Consider the following 26,513-nt stretch of genomic DNA (forward strand, 5'->3'; position numbering starts at 1 on the left):
CATCTTTGAGCCCGCTATCTCACTATATATCCACCATCTTTGAGCCGGCTATCTCACTATATATCCACCATCTTTGAGCCTGCTATCTCACTATATATCCACCATCTTTGAGCCTACTATCTCACTATATATCCACCATCTTTGAGCCTGCTATCTCATTATATATCCACCATCTTTGAGTCTACTATCTCACTATATATCCACCATCTTTGAGCCTATCTCACGATATATCCACCATCTTTGAGTCTACTATCTCACTATATATCCACCATCTTTAAGCCTGCTATCTCACTATATATCCACCATCTTTAAGCCTGCTATCTCACTATATATCCACCATCTTTGAGCCTGCTATCTCACTATATATCCACCATATTTGAGCCTGCTATCTCACTATATATCCACCATCTTTGAGTCTACTATCTCACTATATATCCACCATCTTTGAGCCTATCTCACGATATATCCACCATCTTTGAGTCTACTATCTCACTATATATCCACCATCTTTAAGCCTGCTATCTCACTATATATCCACCATCTTTGAGTCTACTATCTCACTATATATCCACCATCTTTAAGCCTGCTATCTCACTATATATCCACCATCTTTAAGCCTGCTATCTCACTATATCCACCATCTTTAAGCCTGCTATCTCACTATATATCCACCATCTTTAAGCCTGCTATCTCACTATATATCCACCATCTTTAAGCCTGCTATCTCACTATATCCACCATCTTTAAGCCTGCTATCTCACTATATATCCACCATCTTTAAGCCTGCTATCTCACTATATCCACCATCTTTAAGCCTGCTATCTCACTATATATCCACCAACTTTAAGCCTGCTATCTCACTATATATCCACCATCTTTGAGCCTGCTATCTCACTATATATCCACCATCTTTGAGCCTGCTACCTTCCGGCGCCCAGCGTGTTTGCAGCCACTCACCAGAGCCAGTTTGAGCTGCCAGAAGGTGGGCCTGGTCAGCAGCTTGATGTTGGACGGCAGGGCGGCCAGGAGAGTGAAGGCAAAGCTGAAGAACAACAGCAGATAAGAATGTTTCACTTCTACAGGCGTCACGTCTGCTGACAGACAGAGATTCACACACTCAAGAAATCAGGTTATACTGTACAATCCCTAAGAAAAGCTAAAGCTAGATTTTACATTAGTGTCATTGAAAGTGCCAGAGGTAATTGTAAAAGGATGTGGAAATACATCAATGAGCTGACAGGCAAATACAATAATCAGACCACCAATGCCTTAGAATTACATGCCAGTAATGTCCTGGTTAGTGAGCCTCACACTCTAGCTAGCTCATTAAATGACTACTTTCTAGAGTAACTGACATTACTCAGCGTTTTGAAGTCTCAAAGTTCGCATCAAGACCAATCAGAGATGACATCCCCGTCTTTATGCTAAAACAAATCACCAGAGCTGAAGTGTATAAAAAAATCATCAGGTCACTAAAATGCTCCAAAGCTAAAGACGTGTTTGGCCTTGATACAAACTTTATTAAAACTAACATGAAGTCACTGTTGGAACCGATTACACATCTGGTCAACCTTTCAATCACAACAGGTTCTGTTCCATCCACTTGGAAGATAGCCACAGTCACACTATTTTAAAATCCGGTGAAAAAACAGATATGGCCAACTAAAGACCAATTAGCATCCTCCCCAGTCATCTCCAAGGTAGCAGACAAATGGATCGTCAGGCTAATCATTGAACACCTCGACAAAGGTCATACTCCATTACACCCCATGCAGTTTGGTTTCCGTCCTCATCACTCCACTGAAACGGCAAATAACGTGATCCTTGAAAGGGTTAAGTGGCTCCTGGATGTGAATCACTGTGTTGTTGCTGTTATTTTTTACCTCAAAAAGGCATTTGACACGTCTATTATCAGGTTTTATTATCCAAGCTAACTCACTTAAAATGTTCTGCTGAAGCAATTGACTGGTTCAAATCATACTTATCAATTAGGACTGTGTTTGTGTTGACGGTGTTAGCTTTCCTTCAGTGGAAAGCTATCCGGCTGCACGCATAGCCTAGCTTAGCATAGGGTGACCAAATGTCCTCTTTTGCCTGGACATGTCCTCTTTTCACGCCCTGTCCGGGGCGTCAGTTTTTTTTTTATAAATTCATGAAAATGTCCGTGTTTCATTGTTTTTCACAGCACTTTGCGAGCGTCTGAAGCCTCAGGGCTGCATTTCTCGCAGAACATAAATGACCGAATTAAAGCTCTATTTGTTGCCGTTCGAATGCCACCTCACTCGACAAAATCCGTGCCTCGGTTCTCGAGTTACATGCCGTTATATCAGGCATGCAATTTTTTACGTGGGAGCATCAGATTATCACCCCGGACTCCTGAGGCTCCAGAGCTGTCAATCATCCGCCGATTGAGAAAATGATTGGTCAGCTTTGTAACTTGTAGCCAACAATGAGTGTAGCTTTCCAGTGATATCCCACGTGGGGCTGTGCGAATCAGGGATCTAGGTGAAAATTTACGAGCAAAGACAGGAAGTGATAAAAATTCTGAATGAATTTACTTGCATGAGGAAATGGAGAAATGGAGAGCTTTTCTGGGTGCATGTTAAGAGGTTAAAACAATAAGGCATCTTTGAGTAAACTTTGAGTATCATTAACTATCTTGAGGCTGAGGCCAGCATGTCCTCTTTTTTGGAAATTAAAATATGGTCACCCTAGCTTAGCACAAATTAGTGGAAGCGGATACGGACCAGCTAGACTAGCTGTTGGCCAAAAACACCTCTCCCCAAGTCAAGCTAGGCTAGTGGTCCATATCCGCTTCCATTCGTTTGTGCTAAGCTAGGCTAGCTTGCAGCCAGACTTTCTACTGAAGGCACAGAGAGGAAATTGGCATCCATCTTCTTGTCTGAATGCACTAAATAACAGCTACATTCATCTGTCAATGAAGGGATCGAAAATGAATGGAAGGTATTACTATCCGTTGGTTTATTTTTAAATGAACGTCAACTATGTCCAACACATGGATACTCCTCATTGAAAATGAATGAAGTACAGACGCAGACGGACAGTGGATCAATGTAGCCACATGGCGTTCAAGATCAAAGTGAGGGCTTGGATATAGAGCATCTATAGAATTCACTTCAAAGTCCTCACTTTTACTTTCAGAGCACTCCACGGTCAGGCCCCTATCTACATCACTGAACTCATCCATCCCTACACCAACACCCGCTCACTCAGATCTGCCGATCAGCACCTCCTGGTGGTCCCCAGGTCCAGGCTAAAAACAAGGGGTGATAGAGCCTTCGAGGTGACGGCACCAAGGCTCTGGAACGCTCTCCCCCTGGACCTGCGAACTGCCCCCTCTGAAAACTCTTTAAAAAAACTAAAAACACATTTGTTTAGACAGGCCTTTGGTCATACATACAGTAGGCACTCTTTCTTGTCCTCCTCACTGTTCCTATAGTTTTGTTTTTAATTAGTGACTGATGATTTTATCTAAATTATTTTATTCTACTTTTTTATCTGGTTTCACTGTTTTTTAACTGCCGTCTGTTGTTGTTGTTGGTCATTTATTTCTGATTTAGTTTTAGTTTTTATATACTAAGCTGTAGTGTAAAGCACCCTGTGCATTCGTGCTGTGAAGGGTGCTATATAAATAAAAGTCATTCATTCATTCATCTTGGTCTTGTAAAACGTCTGATGGCACCAGTGTTGTCATGAGTGTAACACATTGGGGACGAAGCACGGATATCTCCGTGTTTCGATTCCACCCATTGTGGACAGAAGGACAGATATATCCGTGGCAAGTTGTGTTTGGCTTTTATTCCATTTTAATAACCTATTCAAGGTCGCCGAGCTGCACTGCAGATGTACCCTACTCTTTGAATTCGCCAAAGTGCAATACCGGCCAGATCCTCTTAGGCGCGCTATCGCGATAATAAAGTGTTCCCTGTGGCAGAAGTTGTCTTTTTCTTTTTTTTATCTCTAATGTAGTTTTCTACTCATCTGAAGCGATAGCTATTGTCTGTTCCACGGAATACCTTTTGGAGTGCGGATTTCACTATGCAATAAGGGGATTTATCATCAGTGGACATATCGATCTACCAGATGGCGATCGATAACGAGGAAATGCTCGGGGGGATCCAACCGGCTCATGATAAGATCTTTTTCACGTAAAGTACAACCCGATCGGGGATTGTTTTGATAGCCATCCAGGCGATCGGCCTATGTGGCTACTTAGACGAACACGGTTATTGGTAATCTAATCAATAATAAGAAACGAAGTCCCCCGCCCCCCCCTTTCATGCATACATGCTTGAGGATCGTGCCGATCATATGCAGTTTGAGTTTTAACTGTAGCATCTGTATAACGGAAATGCCATTGGATATAACGTTAGTAGCTATTAGCCCTTTATCTAGCCTTCCAGGAAATATACTAGACCAAATGCCGTATAACGCTTATATTCACGGCGCTATAAAATGAGAACGTATTGATGAATATTTTTTTTCTTTAAGCCATTTTGAAGGGACGGTTTATGGACTCAAAATGAGAATGGACAGATAGCAATACTATAAAGTATAGATTTAGCTCTACAAACAGCCCCACGTCTGTTTACATTTGCTGGTCCTCTAGAGATTTATTAGACTCATCCCATTGGCCGCGATTGTGTTAATCATGGGAAATGCCACATCACCGCGGCAACCCTAATGTAAATATGAACTTTAAATATTGTTAGTTTATCGTGTTAACTTCGACCCGGAAGGAGTGCGGAAAGGGATCTTTGTCCCAGAAGGAGATTGGCATCATACTGGCTCGCAGGTTTGTTGCCAGCGCTAGTAGCGAGTGTGAGTCGTTGTGGGCGAGAGCAACTGCTGAAAAGATCAGATATGAAGTAGAGCAGTCCACCACTTGTTGCAATAAAATGAAAAGTGTTGTAGCTGGAATGCCGACAATGTTCCAAAGCTGTTTGTACAGTTGCTGAGAGGCAAATGCAGATAAGTGACAAGCCACTGCGGAAGAACAACAACAGACTCGTTCAAAATATCAAGGTGTCACTTTCACTGGAAATATGTCCAAACCCAGAAACCTAACCCACACACCCTATGGACCCCGTCCCACTGTGCTGCCTGGGGGCACATTTTAAAAGGCATCTCAGGCTGTACATAAGCCCCAGCTATGTGGAAAACGCCCTGAATACTGGCCCCTGCTCAGCGCAGCACTGCATTAGTTTAACCCTTCAATTGTCACTTGCTGGGGGTAGTGTGTGTGTGTGTGTGTGTGTGTGTGTGTGTGTGTGTAGCCATGTCATGGAGCTCCATTAGGACATAAAGACCCTCTGTGGAGGAACAGGTGTTGTATTATGAGGATGGATGATGAACTGATGGATGGACTGATGGATGGACTGATGGATAAACTGATGGATGGATGAACTGATGGATGAATTGATGGATAAACTGGACTGATGGATAAACTGATGGATGGATGGACAGACCAATACCATATGATATGAATGACAGACAGACAGACAGATAAACTTACAGATACAGATGGTGTGTGCACGTCTGCGGGCATGTGGACATGTGCCCCTGTATGTGTGTGTGTGTGTGTGTGTGTGTGTGTGTGTCAGAGTGTGGGCAGTGGTTTGTATTGCAGGACAACGGATTACTTTCCACAGCTGATCTGAGTCGGGTTCAACCTAAAACATAATACTCACCATGCCCACACCCTAGCATTTAGCTTACACTACACCCACCCTAGCATTTAGCTTACACTACACCCACCCTAGCATTTAGCTATCCACTACAACTACCCTAGCATTTAGCTATTAACTACACCCACCCTAGCATTTAGCTATTAACTACACCTACCCTAGCATTTAGCTATTAACTACAACTACCCTAGCATTTAGCTATTAACTACACCCACCCTAGCATTTAGCTATCCACTACACCCACCCTAGCATTTAGCTATTAACTACAACTACCCTAGCATTTAGCTATTAACTACACCCACCCTAGCATTTAGCTATTAACTACACCTACCCTAGCATTTAGCTATTAACTACAACTACCCTAGCATTTAGCTATTAACTACACCTACCCTAGCATTTAGCTATTAACTACAACTACCCTAGCATTTAGCTATTAACTACAACTACCCTAGCATTTAGCTATTAACTACACCCACCCTAGCATTTAGCTATTAACTACACCCACCCTAGCATTTAGCTATTAACTACAACTACCCTAGCATTTAGCTATTAACTACACCCTCACCCTAGTATTTAGCTATTAACTACACCTACCCTAGCATTTAGCTATTAACTACACCCACCCTAGCATTTAGCTATTAACTACACCCTTCCCTAGCATTTAGCTATCCAACCCCCTGCCAACTACACAAAAAGAGTTTTCATTTGTTTGAAATGCGTTGTGGTCAGAGAAGTCAGACTTAAGCCCCCGGCTTAGCGACCTGGCAGAAGACGTGTCCGTCCTGTGAAGGCAGGAGCCCTATATTTAGCCTGGCAGGTTATTCTAGCGCGGCCTGCCATGATGACAACACCACTATAGCGCACAGACAGGCCTTCAGGGGGCAGCGGCTTTGGTTAGAATAACACATCAAATCAAAACACTTCCTGAGGCTTAGGGAGCAGCGACCACGGCAGCAGGTGCTGCGATCTGGGGTTGAGATTAGCATCGTGTTAGACACCAGTCCAACGCAGCTCTGTTCTGGCTGTGGACAGTATGTCTGTGCAGAGACGTTTCTTTCATCATCTGCTCATCAAAACGTCCGTCTCTGAACCATGCTCACGCTTCTCAGGGAGAGACGCAAGGGACATTCTGGAGACTGTGGGCAGTATGTTCCTCTATATATATATATTTGATACATGTCCATTGTATCAAAGTCAAAGAATAAGACATCCATTGACAGTGATGGGATAGATATGATTATAGTGAAGAAGACAATTGATTGTATGATCAAACCTCTCTGTTATATTTGTAATCTTTCTTTTCAGACAGGTATTTTTCCAGACAGGATGAAGGTAGCAAAAGTGATCCCACTTTACAAAGTGGGAGATAAGCACAGCTTCACTAAATATAGACCAGTGTCATTGCTCTCACAGTTCTCGAAAGTGCTTGAAAAACTGTTTTCGCATAAGTTAGATGGTTTTGTGGAAAAGAACAAACTGCTGAGCGAAAGCCAGTATGGCTTTAGGCAAAACAGATCAACAGCGACTGCCTTAATGAATATTATTGAAGAAATAACAACAGCAACAGATAAAAGGAAATTAACAATAGGGGTGTTTATTGATTTAAAAAAGGCATTTGATACCTTAGATCATAATATTCTAATTTCTAAATTACGCACATATGGTGTGAGAGGAGTGGTTCTAGAATGGTTGAGTAGTTATCTCCACAATAGGCAACAAATTATGTGCAGTTGGCAGATGTCAAATCTGAGCTCATGATTTTAAGTTTATGTTCGTAGAGTACCCGGTTACGCCTATTATTTACACTTTACCGAAGATCCATAAGGATCTGGTTAACCCTCCTGGTCGACCGATCGTCTCTGGTATAGGTTCCGCTACAGAAAAAATCTCGCAATTTGTTGACTCGCATATTAGGGATTTGGCCTCTTCTCAGCGTGGTTATTTGAAAGACACTACTACTTTTTTGAACAAACTTTCGACCTGTAATATTAGTCCCTTGGACTTATTAGTTACCATAGATGTAGTCAGTTTATACCCCAGCATTCCACATGCTGACGCACTGGACGCACTGAGTTTTTATCTAAACTCGAGAGAGGAATTACTCCCCTCCACAGAAGCGCTAGTTAATCTAGCCGACCTAGTACTAACTCGGAATTATTTTAGATTCCAAGATAAATACTACTTGCAAAACAGAGGCCTCAGCATGGGCTCCCCAGCCGCTGTGAACCTAACCAAACTGTACATGTCCAAGTATGAGCCTGACCACATTTTTAATAATAACCCGTTTGAGAAATTAGTCAAATCCTATATGAGATATATCGACGATATGTTCTTTATTTGGTCTGGTACATCGTCTGATCTTGATGCCTTCCTTGAGTACCTGAACACCTGCAGAGAAACTATAAAGTTTACATTAAAGTCTGATATACATACTCTACCTTTCCTAGATGTTTTGATCAAGAAAGCCCCGGATGGTATTTCTTTACATACAGAGGTCTTCAAAAAGGAGACAGACCGTAACTCGTTCTTACATTATTCCAGTTACCACACTCCTGCCTTGAAAAATAGTCTACCTTTCAGCCAAATACTCCGTTATAGGAGAATTTGCGACACTGAAGATAGATTTACTACACAAGCAGAAGTTCTAAGAAGCAGTTTTCATGACAGAGGCTATAGTGTCGATTTGACACGTAAAGCCCTGAATAAAACCAAGCTGATCGATAGGGCCTCGTTGTTTATCCCCAAAAAGAAAAAAGAAAACACTGACAAAGTATCTTTCGTGTCCACTTTTAGCCCCATTACGAGAGGCATACGGAGCATTGTCAATAAATATTGGCATATTCTACAGTCGGATCCAATAATAGGGACAGCGTTTCAACATTCGCCTAATTACTTTTATAAAAGACAAGCGAATTTATCCAACCTATTAGTTAAAACCGACTTGCCCGTAAGGAAACCTACACATTTTTTGTCTAATATCCCTGATGGAAATTTTCCTTGTCAAGCCTGTGTACAGTGTCAAGGCATGATCAAAGAGAAATTTTACACGCACCCGAAAACGAAAAAAAAAAATACCTGTTAAAGGACGTATCACGTGTAATTCATCCAATCTTGTGTATCTACTAAAATGCCTGTGTGATTTTTCTTATGTGGGGAAGACAACCAGAGCCTTTAAAACAAGAATCAGTGAACATAAGTGTTCAGTGAGAAATTCAGATATAAAGTCGTCAGTAGCTAGACACTTTTCCAGGTGTAAACATACCGTTAACGATCTCAGATACATGGGACTTGAGTTAGTCCACAGGCCCGCGAGAGGGGGAGACAGACATAAGTTACTGTTACAACGGGAATGTTATTATATCCACCTGTTTGATTGCATAGAACCTAGAGGAATGGATGAAGAGAACGTTTTAACCTGTTTCCTTTAAGTACCTTTTATCTATAAGATTATGGTTTAATCCAAGTGGTTGTTTCCTGCAAGAGGTATGTTTATCCTTTGATGCTTAATAGAAAAAAGAAAAAAGTATGTAAATAAGTATAGGGGCTCAATTAGCCCTATAAACTACGGGCATGTTACATAGCAAGTTTCTGGTATGGTAATGTAATGCAATTTTTACTTTTGCTTTTGTGTTTTTTTATATACGTCTTTTATACGTTGTATATTTGTATAATTTGTATTTACTAACAGACTCTATTTTGATAAGTCTTTTCTTTTGTCATTGAGGACCAATAGACTCAGGCACACCTGCGCCGTGATGTCATTTCCTGCCAAGTCATTAACCACCTGTGTATATAACCATTATCTTGACTGCAAGTACATTGCAAGCTATAACACTGAAGAAGGAATACATAATTCCGAAACATGTTTGTTTCAGGCTGCCATTAAATTTTGAACCTGAGAGTGCTGGTCTGGCTTCACTGCTTCTTTTATATAAATCTGAGCTCATGAAAATTGAATGTGGGGTACCGCAAGGTTCGGTTTTGGGGCCCAAACTCTTTCTTTTATATATGAATGATATTTGTGATGTTTCAAAACTATTACAGTTTGTCTTGTTTGCTGATGATACCAATTTTTTTTGCTCTGGAAATAATTTAAAGGAACTAGCAGAATATATTGTGTATGAAATGACAAAGCTAAATAAATGGTTTGATGTAAATAAGCTATCACTGAATCTGAAAAAAACTAAATTTATGATTTTGGCAATCGAAAACTAGATGAAAATATAGTACTGACAATAGATGGAGTTGATATAGAGAGAGTTAATGAATTTTGTTTTCTTGGTGTGATTATGGATGATAAATTAACATGGAAATCGCACATAGCACACGTTAAAAAAAAGATGTCCAAGAGTATTTTTGTTATGAATAAAGTAAAGGATGTGTTAGAGTATGAGGCAATGAGAACACTCTACTGTTCACTCATCTCACCTTATATCAGTTATTGTATTGAAGTATGGGGGAATACTTATGGGACCAATATAAAACCATTATATATACTACAGAAGAGGGCCATAAGAATCACACATAAAGTGAGTTATCGAGAACACACAAATACATTATTTATTAAATCTAGAATAATTAAACTTGAAGACATGGTTAAGTTTCAAACAATGTTAATTATGTTTAGGGCAAGAAATAATACACTGCCAGAAAAACTACAAAATCTTTTTCATTTAGAAAGTGAGTTTAGTAGGAGAAAATACAATTTTAAACATCAGTTTGCATGTACCACACTTAAACAGATGTGTCCTTAAGTTATTGGTGTAAAGTTGTGGAATTCTCTCTATAGCGAGCTTAAGGGATGTAAAAGTGTTTATCAATTCAAAAAAAATTATAAAAAAGAAATATTTAGTCAGTATGAAAATCAAATGTGATCTGAATAGTGAGATATTTTCTTTTCTTTTTTTCTCTCTCTTTTATTCTTATTCTTTATTATTATTATTATTATTATTATTATTATTATTATTATTATTATTATTATTATTATTATTATTATTATTATTATTATTATTATTATTATTATTATTATTATTATTATTATTATTATTATTATTTAATTTTTTCTTTGTTTAACTGTGGATTGTGAGTTTCTGTATAATGGTATAAATTATTATTTGTATAAATTAGGTTGTACACCGACCATTAAGAAAATACTTTTTTTTAGTTTAGGAATAAGATTATAAGATTTATTCTTCTTCCTGCTCCTTTTGTCCATGGAATGTTATTTATGATTGTGTAATGAAGAAACTCTGAGTGTATGATTCCATGTGGCAAATAAAACTCTGAATCTGAATCTGAATATACACAGTAGCTTGTGGCACCTCGCATTGGTCGCCTCCACCGTCCGTGTGTGTGAGTGAGTGGGTGAATGTGTGAGTGAGTGAGTGAGCGGGTGAATGTGAGGCCTGAGTTGTAAAGCACTTTGGATAAAAAGGAGACTCTTTCTGGAAACTAGGCGAAGGTAACCGAACACACGGATAGGTCGTCGGATGTCCCCTGGAGACTTCTGTGAAACCAAGTTGTACAAACATCCTAGTTTACACACATCCCAAACATCCTAGTTTACACACATCCCAAACATCCTAGTTTACACACATCCCAAACATCCTAGTTTACACACATCCCAAACATCCTAGTTTACACACATCCCAAACATCCTAGTTTACACACATCCCAAACATCCTAGTTTACACACATCCCAGAACATCCTAGTTTACACACATCCCAAACATCCTAGTTTACACACATCCCAAAACATCCTAGTTTACACACATCCCAAACATCCTAGTTTACACACATCCCAAACATCCTAGTTTACACACATCCCAAACATCCTAGTTTACCCATGTACATGTCAAAATACTTCCCAAAGGTCAGTGAATACCACGATCACAACACCAGAGGGAGCTCCACAAATCATGTAAAACCCAGATTCGGATCAAACAAGGGACTAAACACGTTTCGCAATTATGCCACATCAATGTGGAACGCCCTGCCTAAAGCTGTAAAGGAATGTGAATCACTACCCACCTTCAAAAACACTCTCAAAAAACACCTACGTGAGACTGCAATTCGAAACTGGCCCCTACAAATGTCCTAACCTAGTTGTACAGTAAATTACCAAGTAAGGCTTTGTCAATATTCAAATGTACAGTGTAAAATGTGTGTGTGTCCCCTTCCCAACCCCCCCCCCCCCCCCACCTCCAATGTACAGCCCTCACCCAACCCACCCAACCCCACCCCACCCAACCAACCTCCTCCAATGTACAGTTTCTATGCCAAATGTATATACACTCCTTTTCTGGACACTTTTGTATCACAAACAGTACTGTATTTGCAAATCTGATATGTCATAAATGTATAGATGTAGCAGTACTGTCTATCTGTATGTCATGTATGTCATATATGTTATGATGAATTGAAAATGGGGGACCCTGATGTAAACAAGTCGAAAGTCTTTCTCTGGTCTGCATCCCCTTAACAATTGTATGTATTGAGCTGTACTGTACTGTACCCATTCTGCAATCTGTTAATAAACTTTTCAATCAATCAATCATACACACATCCCAAACATCCTAGTTTACACACATCCCAAACATCCTAGTTTACACACATCCCAAACATCCTAGTTTACACACATCCCAAAACATCCTAGTTTACACACATCCCAAACATCCTAGTTTACACACATCCCAAACATCCTAGTTTACACACATCCCAAAACATCCTAGTTTACACACATCCCAAACATCCTAGTTTACACACATCCCAAAACATCCTAGTTTACACACAGTAAAAGGGACTATTCTACCAGGTAGCCAAGTTGTGCAATCAGTCCTCTTGTATTCAGAAGATATTGATATCTGATAGCAGTATTGTTCCTATTGTGTTGGAAAGAGCCGGTCTACTGCGTCACACCTCCTTGGAATAGCCCGTCCAGGCGGAGGTGTGAGAGAAGAGCCTGCAGTTCTGAATACCACAGATGGCCAGAGTGCTTCCTCGGGTATTCAACCTCTTGTCACCAGAGTTCTCTCCTGCCGGGGGGAGGGGGGGGGGGGGGGTCCGGCAGCTGCTGCAGATCAGTGTTCAGAAGCTGCTCACAAGATATTATTATAAGACATAATCTTATTTTCACCCCCGCTAGATCACACAGACCAACCCCTGGGTACGGCTCAGAGACCTCCCCGAGAAGAGGAGGGAGGGAGGGATGGAAATGGGGAGATAGAAAGAGAGGGGTGGAAAGGGGGGAGAGAGAGAGATAGAGTCAGATTGATAGGATAGATAGATTACCTGAGGTAAAGCTGAGCGTCAGCCGACAGGATGGTTTTGATCTTTATCAGAACATTGAGACTGCACCATGTGTTGGCTACTTTATCCTGTTGATACACACACACACACACACACACACACACACACACAAGTAAGTTTAGCTTGTTTAGCCTGTGAACACTGTGGGTTAAGGTAAGGGTGAGGTTTATAAACAGTGAGGTTAAGGGTGAGGTTTATAAACAGTGAGGTTAAGGTAAGGGTGAGGTTTATAAACAGTGAGGTTAAGGTAAGGGTTCCGTTTATAAACAGTGAGGTTAAGGTAAGGGTTCCGTTTATAAACAGTGAGGTTAAGGTAAGGGTTCCATTTATAAACAGTGAGATTAAGGTAAGGGTTCCGTTTATAAACAGTAAGGTTAAGGTAAGGGTTCCGTTTATAAACAGTAAGGTTAAGGTAAGGGTTCCGTTTATAAACAGTGAGGTTAAGGTAAGGGTTCCATTTATAAACAGTGAGGTTAAGGTAAGGGTTCCGTTTATATACAGTAAGGTTAAGGTAAAGGTTCAGTTTATAGACAGTGAGGTTAAGGTAAGGGTTCCATTTATAAACAGTGATGTTAAGGTAAGGGTTCCATTTATAAACAGTGAGGTTAAGGTAAGGGTGAGGTTTATAAACAGTGAAGTTAAGGTAAGGCTTAAGGTAAGGGTTAGGTTGATAAACAGTGAAGTTAAGGTAAGGCTTAAGGTAAGGGTTAGGTTGATAAACAGTGAGGTTAAGGTAAGGGTTAGGTTTATAAACAGTGAGGTTAAGGTAAGGGTTAGGTTGATAAACAGTGAGGTGACCCAGGAGAGCTACACTGAGGACTGGCCACCACTGCGGTGTTGCTAACGTAAGGCTATGTATATAACCAAGTTCTATGAATTCTGGTGACGCTCAGCGTCAATCTGCACTGACTTCACTTCGTGCACGTGCACTGAATAAAAAATTCCACAATGTACCTTTACATACCAACATTCGTCTGGCCACACCCCTATCCGCTTACCTTCATAAGCAGGTGTGTGGTCACCTACTCGCCTCCTTCCCAAACTTTCACCACAAGGCGAGATCAAGGGCCGCAGCGGCGTCCTGACGCTGAGCGTCACCAGAATTCATAGAACTTGGTTATATACATAACCTTACATTCTATTTCATTCTGGCCTCCGCTCAGCGTCAGTCTGCACAAGAGGAGCTGAGCGGAAGCCAGAAGCTCGACAAATGTACCCCGCTGAGGCCCCCCACAACCATCAGACCGGGAAGGGCCGAGCCCCCCGACCCTCCCTAATGGAGGTATACCCTCCCTATTGGAGGACGGGAGGGAGACGGATCCGACCGCGCGAAGAGGAACTCAAGCAACTCAACGCACAGGGTGAGCAGACCGTGGCTTGACCCCACGACTACGCACACGCAAAACCCGCATGCCACCAGGGAACGAACGGAAGGAACAACCCTCGTTACTGCCCCCAAAATCACGGGGTCAAGAGCAAACTCAACCCTGTGGCAAGGCCTTAGCAGCGGAGCGCGAAGGAAGACCCAGACCCACTGAAGGGACTGGATCCCCTGGAAAAAGGGGGCCCGGAGAGGTCAATGACGCCAGGCATCAAGACCCCACCAGGCGGTCACTTAGTGACACCGCCCCCCACATCGCCAGCGTATTCGGACAGGGCCCCTCCAAGAGCGGGCCCTTTTCCCCCATTAGTATGCCGCCTGGCACACTGACACTGCAATACAGGCAGTCAGCATGGCCGTAAAGCATTCAAAAGGTTAACCAACGGAAGCAGGCAGCGCACCGGGGAAACCAGGCAGCAGGCTGTAGACCCGAGCCTGGAGCACTGCGGACGAGACAGGCGCCAAAGGGGTCAACTGAAAACAGCCCCCCGGCGGAAGGGGCGTATGCTGGCATTGTTGCGCACCATGACAAAGCCTCCATAAAAAAAAAAACCACCCAGAGGGGTCGAGGCAGAGAAGGCTGACACGATTGGCAGACGTCATGAACGTGCAGGGGCACACTCAACCGGGTAACCCGGGAGTTGACTCTGCTCCAACACACCAGGGAATCAACCACCCTCTTGGTACCACATACGGTGGTTGTTCCTATAACCCCTCAAGAAAAAAGGGTTATCCCAGGCCTACGGTTTCAACGAAACATTACTTCGGACCGGGCCCGGCGGCTCGGGAAGCACACAGGGTTACCAGAGGAGGTCCAGAAGACCACCCCAACAGCCCCCTCTTTGCCATGCGTGAGAGAGGAGCGAAAGAAAGGAGAATCAGCCCCTTATGATAGTGCCAGGTACAACGTGTACCCAACAAAGGGTCTCCATAACGCCTAACCCTGTGACACCCGGGCCGACCCGGCATTTTTCCCCCCGAAAAAAACACAAGTCCCTCAGGGTACCAGAACAGCAGATCTGCGTCCCCGGCGGACAACGGGTTAACTGACCTGGACCAGCGCGACCAGAACCAGTCCCGTGCCCTAACCACGCCGACATGCCCACTCCAGAAGAGGGGGTAGGTATGCGTGTCGATCTAAAACATGAAAAGAGGGTGCCACCCAGACGGTCCCATTTGTACCGCGCTCAGTGGCCCATCCCAAGGGCGTGAGACCCCTCTACCTATGTTCTGATCTATTCCGTTAACATCCCCCAGATATGAACGAGAATTCATCGAGACAACCTAGTAAACTGGCGCTCGGAAGAGACAAAACTCCATCCCAGTTGCCCTATAAAAACGCTGTTTTAATAACGAGCAACCAAGGCGTACTAGCCCCCTGCGTGATTCTTAACAGAAACACCCCGAGCCAGCACTATGTACGCGTCGAGACCCAAACACATCAATGGATAGTCTAGCAAGACACCAGACATTGTTCCTCCAAGTCGCCTGGGAGAACGACACGGAGCCGTCGTGCTTCATGTTCTTTCCTCTTTTTATTTAAAAAAGAAAGAAACACAGACTGACATGAATCCCACGTGACGCAGCTGAGGGTAAAATCTTTTTACATTTTTACATCCCGCCACCCTCGCCACAGGGAGGAGACGGAAATCCCCAGAGAGACTTCCCACGCGAGCTGTATAGATTGAAAAGAATATATTGCAACATTGAGCTATGTAACACTTGGGTTAGGGCTCTCCGAGGAGGAGGCACTGAACCAATACACACTCAATAATCGAATTGAATCGAATACACACACAATAGAGCAGAACTCATTTTTTGAAGTTCTACTCACCTTGACAATCTGAGGAGGAGGCTCTGAACTCTGAGGAGGCTCCCTCACTGGGAAGGAGAGTCCGAACTCACAGAAGGCACTTCTCCCTGAGGAGGAGCTTCGTGAGGAGGAGCTCTGACAACTCCCTGAAACAGATCCATAACATGGACCTGAACAACCCACGGAAGTTTTACCAATAAAGACGCGCTCAGTGACGTACTCTATGGCGGGGGAATTTCCGCGGTGCACACGCCCAATCTTCCAGGGCGTGGGACCAGGAAACTCCCCCCCCCCCCCCCCTTACCCTGTAACGTGCCGAACAGCAACGTGACAGGAACCTTGAAGGACAGGGGGTTTTAACCCCTGACCAATCAGAAAAGGGGAGGAAAGGATTACCAGTTCATCCCTTTACGACAAATAGAGCATGACACAGTCATAGCATGCTACATGAAGCATCTAACAGCCTCACATAGCTCATGTACTAACCTGCTACCTGAGTTTTACTAAGGAAAAACACAGAACAGAGAGGGCCCCTTTAAGAGCCCCGGTCCAGACTTACACATGTGCTTCTGTGGGCCAAACCTAACCCAGTTGTAGATCACAAAGACACACACAACCCTTCATCACAACAAAAAATGGCAAAAGTACACTCTTACTACAGAGGAACGCCGTTTTTCATAACGAGAGAAGACAGAAGTCCTCGATTATGTAATGGCCACAGACGTTGCTAAGCACACATGATAAATGACCAAACAACCTTTTCTTTAGGAAAAAATTGTTTCTCAAGCGGAAAGCACAACCCCAGCAATTAAGCTGAGGGTTACATCGTATCCCCACAAACAGTGACACAATATATTGTAACCAAACATGTCTGAGAGGAGGGGGGGGAAGCCCCAGGGAAACCGGGGGGTCACCCCTCCTATCTTACCCTTTATACGACCAAGGCGAACAGGCACCTCTGTTAATGTGTGAACATGCTGTTCATTGTCATCACAGGCTGAGAAAAAAGATTCATTCCTCAATCACATGTCACTAAGCATAGCTTTACAGGTTAATTAACCCTCTTAGTTGTGAGTTCACCCACGGTACAACGTTACATGAACACACATGTTCTCATCACAACCAAACCAGTTCCTTTTTACACATGTAAAAAACAACGCCGATTTACTACAGAGAGAAAAGCTATACCAGACAATTCACACACAACACACGTCGTATCCTCAATGTATTGCAGCAACACATGTTTTGGAAACATCGTTATTACAAAACATTTAGAAGGGAAGAAAAGAAGAAGTGTTTAAAGTCCGGTCAGGACTTCACCCTGAGAGCAGTCCGAGAGAACAGCAACACTGGTTAACGGGACACCGAGTTGAACCCAGCATCTCCTGCGTTGGTGACGAGGGTATGTCCGCTACGTCACCCAGCCGCCGTTCTCCATGTTGACGAAGTCCTCGCTGGCACTGGCACCCGGGTGTAGGGTCGACTAACATCCTCTGTCAAAGATGACGTCGTAGTCAGAGTGTTAAAGGCATGCTATAGTCACAGTAACGTTTCAACAGTGTAGCATTAAGCTAACAGCCGTCCGACTGATAGCAACAAGCTAACGTTTCCTAGCCTAGTGACACAACGGGCTAGCGCCGCAGCTAACAGCTGACTGGCTAACAACAGTAGGCCACAAACTAGCACGCCAGCTAAGCAGCTATCACCTGAACTGTACACAACGACATAACAAGCCACACTTCAGACAGGCCGCTGTCCAAGTCCCTCCCCATCCTAAGAGGGAAGAGAAAAAGAAATGTCAAACACAGTTTTCAACAGTGATTTACCAGACATACAGCGGAGCCGGCACAAATTCCCATCCGGGCTGCAGCCGACTTGAGCATGGAACTCCCGATAATGAAGATCCTATGCGCACATTTCCTCGTTAGGGTGTACTTACACATTTATGTGAAAGATGGGGCCTGCACGGGACAGAGAAGCATCCGCTCGTCCAGAGAATCCCGAGAATCCCAGGTCTTGGTCACGGCCCACTAGGTTGACCATCATGGGCGTCAGACCAAGATCCTCCGTCCGCCGCTTAAGAAGCCGAGCAGAGGACCCCAGTCCGGGGTCGGCATTCGTAAAATTGTCAGCTAACCCCCATAGCATAAACAGACAACCAGTGCTCGCAAGCAAAACAGTACTCACCCCACCCGGAAGCAAACCAGCTTCTCACAACAGCCGGTGCCTCCCACAGTCCAGCTGTATGACCGGAGGGCCAATACCCATCCAGCCGCAGCACTGAGGACTGCAGTCGGGGAGTATATCAGCGGCGCAAGCCCCTAATACGAAAGCCGGTGGAAGTCAGAATGATCATCATCTTCCAGACACTCCAGTGACGAAGACAATATCGCCGTATTTTCTCGAAAATAGTGAGAGAGAAAATAAAGATATGATGTCAACGTATCTTCCCGTTCTTTTGTTTTCCAACTTTCTTCAACTAAACAACCTCGTCAAGTGTGGGTATCTACCGAGGCACTTCCTTGTGGTGAAAGTGAAGAAGGAGGCGAGTAGGTGACCACACACCTGCTTATGAAGGTAAGCGGATAGGGGTGTGGCCAGACGAATGTTGGTATGTAAAGGTACATTGTGGAATTTTTTATTCAGTGCACATGCACGAAGTGAAGTCAGTGCAGACTGACGCTGAGCGGAGGCCAGAATGAAATAGAACTAACGTTAAAAGTTTACCGGGTCGACATATTGCAGACCACCTCACGTAACAGTTAAAAGAAGCCATTCCCGATAGAAATCCGACTCACTAGGCTGGAATCGGCACCAGTCTTATGTTCCATGTAAGCTATCTTGTTGTAATAATAATAATAATAATAATAATAATAATAATAATAATAATAATAATAATAATAATAATAATAATAATAATAATAATAATAATAATAATAATAATAATAATAATAATAGCCTCATTAACACTTTGGTTGCCTAAGGTTAAATTAATGATATACCATAGATTGCCAGCGCTATTTGTCTATGGAGAAAGTCCCCTTCTTTGCAGGGCTATAACTTTTTAAATTCTATTGCTACATTGCCATTATTAGGGCCCATTCAAAGTCCTATATGTATTGTTCATTGTGTAGCAACGTTAAACTTTTTCATTCACATATTCATAGTAAAGTATGGTCTAATGTATAAGTATGTTTTCATCTCTTTCTGCAGCTTTCTCCAGAACGTGATATATAGCCCCAAACACAGTTTGATGGCAATCAGCGCGATATAAAAAATTCCAACTAGACGTACTTCTAGAAGTTACTACACGTCATCTGATGTTGACCGGATGGGCGAGGGGGCGTTTATAATTCCGTGGGCAGCGTTATACCAATCATCTAATGTGGGTCAAATGTTGATAATATCAGTTATTATCGAAGACGGTAACGTTACACGCTGAAACTCACCCCAGTCTCCGCGCGCCGTTGGGCGATCATCGTCGAGTAGAAATTTTATCATTATGGGATATATTTTTACCCGGTCCATCTCCAGCTTGTATAATGGTATATACGTCCAAATCATGTTGTTTATCGAGTTATTGCCAATCGATCACCGTGTAGCGGGACGAGCCAGAGTCCCATGAACCATAGCGAGCGCCCGGAAGTACTACGGTCGTCATGACAACCTCTATTCAACATCCTGTTTTGGCGATTGCGCCGATCGGCCACCAGATGGCGCTCCTGAACCGCCAGAGAGCTCAGTGGGTCCTGCTGGTGGATCTCAGGCCAGCGGAGGGACATTATGAATCCGATCGCAGATTTTTGAAATATTGATATAAGGACGCTGTACAGCGTCCCCCGGCAACTTTAGCATGGCCAGCAAAGACGTGAAAAGACGTGTCCCGGCACTCAAAGTGTTAACACTTTCCCGGCCAACCACATATATATACGTCATTGGGAGACAGCGGTTGATGGCCAAAAACGTATACGTTTTTGACTCGTTTTTTTTTTATTAGATTTTAATACCCTATTCAATGTCAGGGAGCTGTATTTTGCCTGGAAAAGGCATATTGGGACTCCGAAGGTGCAGTTCCGGCCAGATCATGCTAGTAGCGCTGTATCGAGAATGCAGTAACCCCTGTTCCAGACCGGGTGCCACACTGAGAACGCTCCGGGCGCTCTTTTCTACTAACCTGAACCTAGGGCTTCACCCGATCGCATTGAATATTTGAAGGTTTTCATAGCCATCTCCCTGATCAGCGTATGTTGTGGTAATAACGAATGCCGTTATTGGCAATCAATTAATCAGAAACGACCCCCCCCCCCCTTTCATGCATTCATGATGAAACATAATACCCATCATATGCATTTGATTTTTTTTATTGTAGCGTGTGTAGGGACAAAACGCCAATGGATTTGGTATAATACACGTCGCGGCTTACACTAATTAATTCCTAAATAACAATCATATTCACCACGGTATAAAACAGGAACGTATGGATGGAAATTTTTTCTCTTTTTTGGATCTTGAACGGAAGGTTCTTACTGTCAAATGACCATGATATTGTATCCATAGCTATAATATAAAATATAGATTTAGCTCTACAAACAACGTGACGCACAGTGAAAGTGTGTAATGGAAAGCTGGCCCAGCTATAGCTAGATGGGGATATCGAATGGCCGTGAATGTGTTAAAAATACTATTGTTGCTTTGTTAGGTTGTTTTCAGCATTCATGCATGTAACGTTAACTTCAGACGGCCCGCCCTTGTTTGACGGCTTCCCGCTGTTGGCTTCGTTAGTTCAGATTTCAGTGTTTTATGCACGTAATCTGTTATTTAGTTAGGCCTATTGGACATAAATAGATTAACACATTCAGCGCCAGATGTCGCTGTGGGCCGTATGGCTGTTTGTGCCAGAGCTGTAATGAATGGGGCTACATGCCGGTGTTTGCAGTGCTAAAACTATATTAAATATTATAGCTATGGATCTAATAATATAGTCGATTGTCATTGAGTTTCTTCTGGTCAAGATGCAAAAACTTTTTTCATCCACACATTCCCGTTTTATACCGTGGTGAATATGAGTATAGTTTTAGAGTAATTCTGTGTAATCCCAGGAATGGCCGCTAAACAGTGTTTTAGTGCATTTCACTAGGAACCGTGCCATTCCTTGCTTGGATCAACAATCAATCTGAAATCAACGCTAGATTATCTGTATTATGTTTCATCATGCATGCATGCATGAAAGAGTGGGGGGGGGGGGGGTTTCTATGCTTCGATTGTCACCAACGGAATACGTTACACAGTACATTACGGGGAAGGAATTATTGGATCAACACAAGATTAATAGCATATAGCCCTTACCTTGACTAGGATGTACTGCAAAAAGAATATTCAAATTATCTGATCGCCATTCCAAGTATTGATGTCGATCGTGTTGCCAAGATAATCCACCAAAGCACATGAAGTCTCCCCAATCCATGTGTTATAAACGTTACTCATGCCCGACAAGGAAAACCCGGACCGGACTTTTTAGACCGACGTACAGGCTGAGACAGAGGGTTTCCAAGGATGTGCAATACTGGCCGCAAAGCGTTAGGCGGCGGTATTGGACGTTTGCGATCTCAGACCCATTCCCAATGATAACATCAGGCTGCCTTGTTGGATTATGAATGGAAACATCGAATAAAAGAAATAACGATGAAAACCCGACTTTTCTCGGGTTTGGCGCCCAACGTTCGGTGAGTTAACCCGACTTATCTCGGGTCTGGCGTCCAATGTGTTAACACATTCCCGGCCATCCAGATTAGACGGGCCCCACTCTAGGACGGCAGCTTTTCATTACAACTTTTCATTTTATTTATTTTCTATTATAGCTATGTATCCATTGTCATTGTCAATTGACAGTATAAACCTTCCCTTGAATATGCCATAAAGAAATAATTCTCTCATCAATACGTTCCCGTTTCATAGCCTAATGAATATGAGCGTTATATGGGAATGATCTTGGATAATTCCTGCAAAGCTAGTTATAAGGCGCTAAGCTAATAACGTTAAATCAATTGGCGTTTTGTCCCTACACAAGCTAGAGTTAAAAATCTAAATGCATATGATCGGTATCATGTTCCACCATGAATGCATGAAAGGGGGGGGGGGGGTCATTTCTGATTATTGATTACCAATAACGGCATTCGTTATTCAACAACATACGCTGATCAGGGGGTTGGCTATGAGAACAAGGCCCGTTCAGGCTGAAATTGACGTCAAATCGCTCTTACCTGTGGCCGGTTGGATTCCAAAAAGAATTTCCCAGTTATTTGATTGCCATCTGGTAGATCGATATGTCCATTGGCTGATGCTATATTCCTTTACTGCATACTGAATTCGGTGTCGCAAAAAGTATTCCAGGCGATCGGGTAAAGCCCTCGCTGCCGGCTAACAGAAAATTCCACCGGGAGCGGAAAAAAAAGTTACACCAGGTCTGAAACAAGGATTACTGCATTCTCGAGACAGCGCCACTACCAGGATCTGGCCGGTTCCGAGTCCCAATATGCCTTTTCCAGCCAAAATACAGCTCCGGACAGTGAATAGGATATTAAAATCGAATAAAAGAAAAAAATAGTTTAACACGTATATATACGTGATTGGCCTTCAAGCACTGGCTCCCAATCACGAATATATACGTGGATGGCCGGGAATGTGTTAATATAAAACCATGTTTAGAAAAAAAAATTATTTGTTAAATAGATGTTTGGATTTTTTTAAGTGGCGAGTGAAATTTTTTTTTGCCACATGCAGCTCGCCCGCATAGAGTCGAGACAAATGTGTTTTAACATGTCTAGGCCTATTTGTATGTTTCATATGCCATGCAATGTTGCGAGAATGCAATATGTCGCTGCTGCAGGAAATAAACCTTTTGATATACATACATTTGTTATTGTTTGGTAAATTGGGTATTTTAGTTACAATTAATCGATTGATTGATCGTTAACGTTATCAATGATTGAGTAAGGAACGTGCTTACAATTTACAACCCTAATGCACGTTTCAAACATAAGAGACTGTTCAATCTGCTGACATTTGCTGCTAGAAAGAACATCCTGTTGTTTTGGATCAAGGACGAGGTCCCATCAAAGAGGTCATGGCACAATATCATAATGGAATGCATTCCCTGTGAGTATATCACGTGCATGCTGCATTCCAAGTTAGACACTTTTTATGAAATATGGGACCCCTATCTGTCACATATTGGACCTGCGCTATCAACCACTGTACTCGCCGGTTTTCCCCATTACCCATAACCTCCCAATAGACCAATGCTGCCATGTTTTGTCTGATTGTGCTGGCATTGTTGCCAAGGGAACCGTAACTGATGCGAAGGTGCTTACATATACACGTACACATGCACACACCACACATATACGCATGCACACACATAGAACACACGTCACTCACACACATGCAACATGCAAGCATAAATTACACAGGCATATCAAACATTCACACATAAAACACGCACATAGGTAAGGCACACGCGGGTAAGTAGAACACACATATATAGCACACAGATAATGCACACACATAAGAGCCACATTTATTTTTTATTTTATTTTTATTATTTTACTTTCTTGTTTGCCTGTCTTGTGCTGTTATTATTGTTGTTGTCGTTGTGGTTATTGTTACTATTATTATTATTGTTAATGTTATTGTATTGTGATGTCTTGTTCGATGTTGGAAAATTGAAAATAAAAACATTTATAAAAAATAAAATAAAAACCTAGTGCACGTGTGTGCGTCTTCTCATTTTGTGTTCAAAGCTTTATACAGATCAAGCAGACTTGGGTCTGTTCAGCGTGATACACGATGATGTCTTAAGAGACAAGATCCCATTAGCGCTGGTCTGAAATCAGCTTCAAATCAACAGCCCAAATACAGCCGAGTGTCGTCATGTAAAAGCCCATCACAATGAGCACTTCAGACTCCGAGACGGCCCCCAAATATAGAGACGTTACCGAGGGAGAAGCGAATAACCGGCGTCGCTGTAAGACGTCGTTTTCCAACCGAAAGTGCAATAAAAATTCCAGAGGGAATTCCGGAGGCAGCGCTCGTAGGGGAAACGCTACCCCGTCATGAATCACCCGCCGCTGTCAGGGACCTCTGGGTGTTAAAAAAAGCAAGGGACTTATTTGTAAACTTGGGGACACAAGGTTAAGAGGTGAGAGAGAGGAGGGTTGCGCAGAGCCAGCGCATTCAGACCAGGTTCAGACCCCGTTCAGACCACCCAGCAGAACGTTCAGACCACCTCAATGATCTACCACGTTCAGACCACCTATCAGAAGGTTCAGACCACCTCAATGATCTACCACGTTCAGACCACGTTCAGACCCCGTTCAGACCACCCAGCAGAACGTTCAGACCACCTATCATCAGAACGTCTGCACCACCTCAATGTGCCCTGATGATCTACCACGTTCAGACGAGTCGCGTCTCCATGGGAGAGAAAGTCGACAGGAAAAAGAAAGATTAGTCACGGACAATTAGAACAGAGACCTGAAAGACTTGACTGTTTCCTAAACAGGTCAACTACAAACTAAGAGGTTTCAGTAATTCTCAATGTTCGACAAATACAGAAATGTATAAATATAATATATTTTTTATAGTGAATAAAAAGACAGTGAATGTAAACGGCAAATAAAAGGGTACTGAGCCCTGGGGCATCCCCTTGTGGACATGAAGCAAATCAGAAGAGAAACCATCAAATCTAGGGCACTGCGTTCTATCCGACAAATAATTTACAAACCATCCAACAGCTTGTTCAGAGAGACCTATGTTAAACAATCTCTGTTTCAAAATGATATGCAACCATGTCAAATGCTTTGGAAAGATCAATAAAAAGATAAACACAATGCTGTTTTTTATCAAGGGTAAGGCTTAAGGTTAGGTTTATAAACAGTGAGGTTAAGGTAAGGCTTAAGGTTAGGGTTAGGTTTATAAACAGTGAGGTTAAGGTAAGGCTTAAGGTAAGGGTTTAGTTTATAAACAGTGAGGTTAAGGTAAGGGTTTAGTTTATAAACAGTAAGGTTAATGTAATGGTTAGGTTTATAAACAGTGAGGTTAAGGTAAGGCTTAACACATTGGGTGCCACGCCCCTTTGCCCAGATAACCCCTTGAGTGCCAGCACTTTAGTCAATGGGAGGTCGGGGATATTTGCGAACGCTTAAACTATATCTTAAATTATGGCTATGGGTCTAAAACACCCCTCGCTTATCAATGACTTGCTTGAGTCAACATGTATGAAACGGATTGTTTTTTCATTGGTACATTTCCGTTTTATACCGTTTTGAATACGAGTATAGTTTCGGAGAGTTCTAGTAATTTCAGAGAAATTCCGCGATAATAGCCCTTTAGTGGAATACACAAAACACGTTGTAATTTTTCGGCTGATTTATGAAGTTTTCAAATAAACGCTAGATTATCGATAGTATATGTGTGTACTTATGCACGCTAGAGAAGCGGGCTGAAAAAATCTATTATCCATGACCTGGGTCAGCGCTAACGTCATACACGCACACACACACACACACACACACACACACAGACACGTTGTGATCGCTATGAAAAAACATCTGATTAACCCAATACTGGTAAAATAGAGTCCTTACCTCACATCAGATGTTCTGCAAAAAGATGAATCCAATTCCTGATCGCCATTCCAAATATTGATCGCGTTTATTGATCCAACGTTATAGTCCGAAACACATAATCAAAAGCTGCTCCGAGCCTCCCCAGTGAATGTGGTAACAGACACTGCTTGCCAGAGATGGGGAAACCCTGGACCGGATTTTTTTCCTGATGCAAATGGCCACTCAAGCCAATCCAATGATGTGCATTACCATCCGGGAGACAATAGGCGGCGGTATTTGCCCTTTTCAAGCTCAGAGCCATTCCCAATGATAACGTCAGGCTGGATGGATGAAAAATGAATGGATATCGCTAATAAAATAAATAACGATTAAATAACGAGAAAACTCGTCATTGGCACTCAACGCATGGCGAGTTAGGACGAGAAATCTCGTTGTTGGCACTCAAAGTGTTAATGTAAGGGTTTACTTTATAAACAGTGAGGTTAAGGTAAGGCTTAACTCATTCAGCGCCAGCTATTATCCTCATCCTGTAGTCAATGGGCCATGCTAAAAGATAGGCATTTTCACTGTGCGTCACAATGTTTGCAGAGCTATATCTTTATTATAGCTATGGAGACAATTCCATGGCTCATTTGACAGTCACTATCTCTCATCCAACATGTAAAAAAGATTTTTTT

General features: G+C 42.7%; 1 protein-coding gene across 1 annotated transcript in view; it reads right to left on the reverse strand.

Moving 5' to 3' along the window:
- Positions 1-26,513, reverse strand: part of alg6 (ALG6 alpha-1,3-glucosyltransferase) — a 139,012-nt gene that overhangs the window by 31,467 nt on the left and 81,032 nt on the right. Inside the window, exons 9-10 of the mRNA XM_084310150.1 lie at positions 12,999-13,084; positions 958-1,042 (exon numbers count right to left, since the gene is read on the reverse strand). Coding sequence (XP_084166276.1) covers positions 958-1,042; positions 12,999-13,084 — 171 coding nt within the window. The remainder of the gene's footprint in view (positions 1-957; positions 1,043-12,998; positions 13,085-26,513) is intronic.

The sequence above is a fragment of the Notolepis coatsorum genome, assembly GCF_963971535.1.
Source record: "Notolepis coatsorum genome assembly, chromosome: 3".
NCBI lineage: Eukaryota > Metazoa > Chordata > Actinopteri > Aulopiformes > Paralepididae > Notolepis > Notolepis coatsorum.